This window comes from Phalaenopsis equestris, unplaced genomic scaffold, assembly GCF_001263595.1.
Source record: "Phalaenopsis equestris unplaced genomic scaffold, ASM126359v1 Scaffold000228, whole genome shotgun sequence".
In the NCBI taxonomy this organism is placed as follows: Eukaryota; Viridiplantae; Streptophyta; class Magnoliopsida; order Asparagales; family Orchidaceae; genus Phalaenopsis; species Phalaenopsis equestris.
In genome coordinates this window covers 466,481-474,395 of record NW_018164670.1, presented here as the reverse complement: position 1 = coordinate 474,395, position 7,915 = coordinate 466,481, and the positions used below count along the sequence as shown (strand labels likewise).

Here is a 7,915-nt window from a genome sequence, read left to right as displayed (position 1 = left end):
ACATATATATATATATATATATATATCACCTTATTTATTCCTGAAAAGTTATATTTTATTTTTTAAAAATTAAAATAATGCTATTTTTGTTGTGAAATTAATAACATCGGTGGTAATTGATATAAATAGAAATAAATAAAGTTTAGGATTTAACCATGTAATACATAGAAATTGGGTGGTATGTATGGAAATGTCCCCAAAGAAAATGCAAATAATATAATATCTTACATCAATAGTATACCACGTTACTCAAAACTATAATTAGGGTTGTAAACGAGCCGAACATGAGTGAGCCCAGACTTAGCTCATGTTCGGTTCGTTTATATTTCGAGCTCAAAAAGTGTCTTCATGTTCGGCTCATTTGCTTAGCGAGCCGAACACGAGCCGTTTATGAACAAAGAGTCATTTTGACAATCCTAATCATGTAGCCATAAATTGTTAAGGATTGAGACAATATTTAAAACTTCATTTGAATCTAATATAATAAATTTTATTCTAATTTCTTAATTAATATTTTTAATTGATTATAAATCTTTTCAGCCTTGTAGTCAATTAATTTTTTTAAGAAAATACTACTCATCAAAGAGATATATATAATTGGTTCGCAAATCTGGATAGGGATGTGAATGAGTCAAGTCGACTCGTGAGTCAGCTAAAACTTGGCTTAATAAATGGTTCGTGAATTGGGCTCGATGTGCTAATAAGCCAAGCTCAGGCTAGCTCAATTTGACTTGTTAGCTTGTGAGCCGGCGAGCGAGCCGAACACGAGTTTCTTAACGAGCCGAACACGAGCTATTCGTGAACAACGAGTCGTTTTGACAGACCTAACTACAATAAGCCAAAACGTAAAAAGAAATAAATGTAGTTGAAAAAACAGCGTTAACATGTTTACTTTAATACAGAAATACTTGTGAACTCTTATATATTCATTTTATAGATTCATATTTTAGATAGGAAAAAAATGAATGATAATATAGGCTAAAATTTAATTGATATAAATATCTAAATAATTTAAATTGTTTTGAAATTTGTGCAGCATTAATTCTAGTAAATATTCATATATTTAATAAATATAATATTTACCATGTTTCATTTTTCTCTATGATATAATGATATCTCATGGAGTCAGGGAGTAAAAAAAAATCAAGATAGGATGAGTCTCATGCACTTTCCATAAAAATAATATAAACAACTTGGTTTAATTTGACCAAACACAAGATACAGTTGCCACCCAGTCGATCGTCTCACTTGACCAAATTCTAGCAAATCGACATTATAATACAAATATGAAATCTATAGAACATTAATCACATTAAGAATAATTTCATATCTATTTCTTTTTTCCTGTAATTGCATGAATACATTCTTATAAATAAGAGATAAAATGACGATCTAACCTAGACAGACCATTGAGACTCCACTAATTCCTTCTACAGAAACTCTTGATTCAATTTTTTTCTCTCGTTCACTCATTCTTAATTCTCGAGGTGTGTTCACAAAAGACAAATCAGAATCTAATATATATATACATGAATATATCCGTTAGCACCTCAATGTTTAGCACTTTTACCGGCCGAAGGCGGCAGCGGAAGACGGTGAAAAACATGAGAAATCGCCATCCTGCGGTGTAAAAATATTCCTCCCGATTTCTTCGGAAGAGAGAGAAAGACGGGGAGTGCAACGAGTGAGAGCGAACGAACGAGGTCGTTAAAAAGGGGCCGAAACGAGCATGAACAATGGCCTCTCGTCAAATCTCATGGCGCCAACCCTCAAGCCGCCTTCTTCCATTAATCCAAACCCTAACGTTCTTTCGCTTCCCACCCTCTCCCATCTCCGCCACTTGGCCGCTTCTTTTGCCAATTAACCCCCAAATTCTTCTCCGAGGGGTGTTCTCTGAATTAGGGTTAGGTTTTTTTATTTTCTTCAGCTGTTCTGTTACGGGACTTGCGGCTGCGCGAGTAGGAGAAGATGGATGGGACGGCGGGAGGCGGCGACGTGGAGCTGATGTGCAAGACGCTGCAGTTCGAGCATAAGCTCTTCTATTTCGATCTGAAAGAGAATCCCCGTGGTCGGTACCTCAAGATCTCAGAGAAGACCGCGGCGACGAGATCAACGATCATTGTCCCTCTCAACGGTATTGTATGGTTCCTCGATCTCTTCAACTACTACGTCAACACGGATGAGCGCGACATGTTCAGCAAGGAGCTCAAACTCGACACCAAGGTTTAAAGCTTTCGCCGTGCTCTCGGATTCTTATTTCTTTTTTCCTTTGGTTTTGCTGCTGGAGATATCTGTTTTTTGTTCTTTGTTTTGATAATTAGGTGTTTTACTTCGACGTTGGTGAGAATAAGAGGGGCCGCTTTTTGAAGGTACTGTTTTTTTTTTAAGAAGATTTACATATGCCGCACAATTTCTTTGTATTTACACATTTAAAATCTCAGTTTTGATATATTTATTTACACCACTTATATATGAAAAGGTGTAATTGACTTTTAAAAATGATTAGCAGCGATGTTTTTTATGGGATGTTAAGGGTTTGAGTGATATTCATGCAAATATTAAATATAAGAATAATGCGGTCTGTATGTAAACGCCTCTTCTGATATTTTGATTTTCTTTTGGGACTTACTAAAATGTTCCTGTTTTGGCCTTGTTCTTTAATGAGTTTTTTCTACATGCTAGAGATGTTTTCTCTTTTCTCTGGTTGACCGTTCCACTTAGCTGGTTAGGGACTGTATATGATAGATTTATGAAACATTTATTTTGTGTCTATTCATCAGTAATAAGGGATGACACTTCCCATCTGTTAATTGTGGCAAGTTTTTGTGTTGGCTTGTATATTTTCCAGGCTATCTTTTATGAAAGGGAAAATTGCGCTTTGGTCATTGCTCCGATATGCCATTTGGTTAACAATTCACATTTTTTTGTTTATCTTTCACAAATTTAAAAAATATTATAAAAATGTATTTTTTTTAGTTATTTGGGATTTTGTGATTAAGCATGATGATTGGGACATATAAATAAAGAAGTGATTATTCTTGAATCTTGGTAGAGCTTCCTTATGGAGTTTATTGACAAGGAGATCGACTAAATGCCATAGAGCATTATTTAATGGATTTACTAAATCCATCCGGGTACAAACTTACGAAAATCAAGCTACAGAAAGTCTTGTTCCTCTCATTTAAGTTTACTTGATCCATAAATTGTCTTATTAGCTCATTAGCCTTTATAGGTAATAATAAGCTTTACATCCTTATTATTTATCAATTACTAGTTACTTTGCTTGAATACAATGTAAAATTAATGATTGATTAATTTTTTCAATTTTGTAATCTCTAGTAACTCAATTAAGTACTAGGTGGCTTAATTTAAATTATTTTTAGTTTAACATTTTAACCACTTATGAATTGCAAATTTTATTAAATTATTAGTTTTTAATTATTAGCTTAAATACACTCTAGTCAACCTTTTAATATATTTTTTAAAACAAAATTTGATCTCATTATAATCTTAGTTTATTTAAGTCAACATCCAAACATTTAGTTAATTGCTAATTAATTTGTTAATTTTAGTATGGTCAACCTATGGGTAATTAGCCAAAATATCTTTCAATGGATTAATAGTTATCTTAATTAAGCTAATATTTTACTTAAAGCAATTTTTAAGTTAATCAGTTAATACCCTACCCCAATATAGGCTACAAAACACCAGTGAATTGATTAATTTCAGTTTCATTAATCTTTGAAAACTAGTCTGATTTGATAAAGTCAAATTGGGACTAATGAACTTAATACCAAGTTTATTAGTAAAGTGTAATTAATACTTATTTAACTTATGTACACCATACTATAGCCTACACAACATGATTTGGAACATAAGGAACTTATAGCATAAGTGCATAGAGCATGAAAAATGAAGCATTATAATTTGAGTGGCTTTTAATTTGAATCTATGATGTGAATGTTTTCGCTTGATCACACCTCAACTAATAAAGATTATTATCATTATTAGGAAAACAACCATAACAGGATCGTTGATTCACGATTTGCTTGGAGTTATCTTGCCTCCAACTATTGAGGTTAAGGAAAAGCTTTTGCTTACTGTGTTTATATCCATTACTTATCATGAAAAATATAGAGCATGTTCTTCAAGATTAAGCAGGAGAAACACTCGGTCAACAAGATATCATGCACATGTTGGCGAAACTACTTATTATTTAAGGATAGGATTGACCTCAATATTTGCCCACCATTTTGCATGTGTGGCATTTTTCTTATTTTAAGGCTGTTTGGTTGCCCTTGTTGTGAAAATCTTAGTGGGCATAATGACAGGGATCTTTTATTTTCTTTATCACAAATATTAGGTAGGGGTGTAAGAGGATCAATGGATCAGTACTCGATCAAGGTGGAGGTGAGATAAATATTGGGTGAGAGTGGCTCAATTTGTCTCCTGAAAATGTTAGAGGCTTGCATGCATGTGTATATGAGTATTGAAGATTCTTTCACGAAAATGTCATTCTATCTAATATGTCGTACATCTTTTACTTATTTCAATATGATTCGTTTTATAGGTTCTTATGGTCAATCTAACATCAATATTTATGCATGAGCCAAGAATTTGGATACTAAATGAGGAGTTGAATAGATTTGAGAAAGTCACTAAGGGGATTATGAGAACTTGAAATAGATTGGAGTAATTATCTTGTCTTTTGGTTGGTTTGATATTAAGAGTAGGAACTTGATCAACATTTTAATTAACAACCTTTATGACAATATTTTTGGAAGTTGTTGAAGCTTCAGATTCAAATAATGATTTAGAGTACATTTTTGAATTACTTGATATAAGGAGATTGGAAAACATCTAATGGTTGTAGCAGTTACAGATAATATTCATATTTATAGGGCGTTCGAAAGTAAGTTGACGGAAACAAAACCAAATGTATTGGACGAAAATTTTCTCAGCACAGAAATGCCTTAAGCTAAGCAACCTAAACTTGCAAGTTTACCTACAAACACTTGTGAGTTTTCTCTTTGTGTTGAAAAATTCATAAGAAAATACTTTTTTGGTTTGCTAAAAGTAAAATTTTTATGGACTACTTGACTATATAAAGTATCTTCAAAGTAAGACAATTTTTTATGGCTATGTTTGCAATCATATAATGGGTAATATGTGTGTAGGTAAAGAAAACTAAAATGAAGGAAGTTAGAAAAAATATGCTGAATAAAAAGTTTTTACTAACTGAGTTATGCAATGACAATAACTAAACGCTTATTTCAAATTTTATGGCTTATTCAAATAAATGATGAGCTATGTGATTGCATTTATTATGTAGTTAGCTTCTATTAAGGGTGGTAGTCCAGTTACAAAGAAAATTTCATCATTTGCATGCCACAATATATTATCATAATCTTAAATTTTTTATATTATCTTAATCTTTATATTCAATATGTGGAAAATAATTCAAATAATGTTAAGATCAGGTTTGGTTTATACCATTATATGGAAATGTTGATAGTTGACTTAATTAAGAGTGCAAAGGCTGATTTGCAATTTGTGGTTTTTATATATAAGGCATAATTCCTTGGACTACAAACCAATGATTCAGTTGCAAAATATTTGATAGGTAAATTTTAATATTTATTATTTAATATTCCAACAAATTTGTTTGCTATTTTAATTGCATTTTTTGACATTTAGTTTAATGGCGGATTCAATTTGACGATGTTATTTCAGTGCTAAAATATTTTGCTATTAATGTATTAGACTTTGCATGCGCTTCATCCAGGTTTGAGTGCAATTAGAGTACATATAACTAAATTGATATCAAAATGAGAAATGGTTAACTTAAGGATGAACACTTTGGTTTACAATTAAAGATTAAATAATATGCGTTTGAAAGGAAGGTTTTAGAGGATGACAGAGATGCAGTAGTTTATGATGATGTGCTATCCAATGATGATTGATTTGTGGATGATGACAACTAAAGGTTTGTTTGGGGCAGCTGCAGCTATTGGAAGAAGTTGTTGCAGGGAAACTGTTGTTGGTGAAATTGTGTTTGTTTGGTTTGTTCAGTTGTACATTAGTTGTGCTACAGTTATTTATGAAAAAAGACAGTATTGCCCTTATATACTTGTGTTGTTTACAAAATAACTATTTCAAGAAAATAACTCATACATATAAACATAAAATACTTCCAGAAATCTAAAAAACTGACTAGTTCAAATATTTCAACCAAATGTTTTGCTTACTTAACAATGTGTAACACAACAATCAAAATCAAAAATAAAAATATAAAGGCAACAAGAAAAATTATTACTATATTAATTTTAATCTCCAAAGGATCAATACTACCGTAGGGGTGTAAATGAGCCCAACCGGCTCGAGCTTGGCTCATTAACGAGCTCGCGAGCCGAGCCTATTCTCCTCCTCCTCCGGCCACTAATACCTTTTTTAGCCATCTACCATAAAAATTGTATTTTTAGTTTCCGCTACTATCTTTATGAGTTGAGCTCGACTTGACTCGTTTACACCCCTGATCCTACGTGATAACTTTTCTCCAAAGATACTCTCAACACCTGATCACTATCTAAGGTAGACTCCTCGAATTGATCAACCCACTTAAAAAAGTTGCAGTGCTCTATTGATGTATTTCTTGGACACCTATAAAATTTTCTCCGGTAGTTACCCTTTCCTCGTGATGTCAGTAGATAACACTACAATCCACAATCACAATACAATATTTTAGAAACAACAGAAGCCATCGAGCTCATGTTTCCTTAAATGTTAAAACCCAAAACATAAAATGAGGTTTCAATAATAGTACAATAAATAAAGTTATAAGAAAAATTAAGTAATAGGAATAATAAAAATACAATGATAAAGATTTATAAAAAAACATTTCAAGTCCTTTTCAATGCAAAATTCAGATTCTTAAAACTGATAATGCAAAAGAATATTTTAACTCCATTATTGGGTTCTACCTTTTGAAAAATAGAATCATCTATGTGAGTTCATGCATTGATACCTCACAATAAAATGAGATAATAGAGAGAATGTTCAGTGTTCTTCTTGAGGTATCCCACTTAATTATGATTTCCCATCAATTTTCAGAATATTTTTGGTGGTAAACAGTTCTACTGCAACATATTCTTTCAACCGAATGCCTAACCGAGTACTTAACTTCAAAACATCACTTCTTGTTTCGATGTTTACCCATCCTTACATCAGAGATTTCTCTCCTAGTATACTATTAAAAATCTTTAGGTGTGTATCCTTTGTTCACATTCATTCCCCAACTCGCACTAAATTTGACCCTAAGTCTATCAAGTGTATTTTCTTTGCGTACGCCTCCAATGAAAAGGAACGTAAGTGATACTCTCATGTTACCAAAAACTACAATAACTCCATGGATGTCATATTTTTTTAAAATCAATTATATTATCTTAAATCTGATGTTTAGGGGGAGAGTAAAAATGAACATTAATTTTTGGACACACTTGATGACACCTACATGACAACCTCATATGCTCTTCCTACTTTTCACCCGACTCTCTTACTCTTGTTATGGCTGTCCAATCAACCCAACCTGAAGTCCAACAACAACAACAACAACAACAACAAAGCCTTAATCCCACTATGTGAGGTCGGCTACATGAATCCTTTTTCTCCATTGCGTCCTATTTAGTGTCATATTTTCATCTAGTTCTAATAATTAAGATCATTTTTTATACAATAAGCCCAAGTCTTCCTAGGTCTACCTCTGTTTTTCATAACATAAGTCGAATCTAAAACATCTACTCTCCTAATCGTATCATCAGATGGTCGACGCTTACTATGACCAAACTATCTAAGACGACTTTCTCTAATTTTGTCTGTCACAGGAGCTACACCAACCCTATCACGAATATATTCATTC

At 32.4% G+C, this 7,915-nt stretch overlaps 1 protein-coding gene across 2 annotated transcripts in view; it reads left to right on the top strand.

Moving 5' to 3' along the window:
• The first annotated feature begins 1,579 nt into the window (after window positions 1-1,579).
• LOC110023728 (transcription factor Pur-alpha 1-like) overlaps window positions 1,580-7,915 on the top strand; it is a 26,939-nt gene continuing 20,603 nt past the window's right edge. For both annotated transcript variants that reach the window (XM_020723280.1, XM_020723281.1), the window contains exons 1-2: window positions 1,580-2,223; window positions 2,322-2,369. In XM_020723280.1, the coding sequence (XP_020578939.1) occupies window positions 1,969-2,223; window positions 2,322-2,369 (303 nt within the window). In that variant the 5' untranslated portion in view covers window positions 1,580-1,968. The remainder of the gene's footprint in view (window positions 2,224-2,321; window positions 2,370-7,915) is intronic.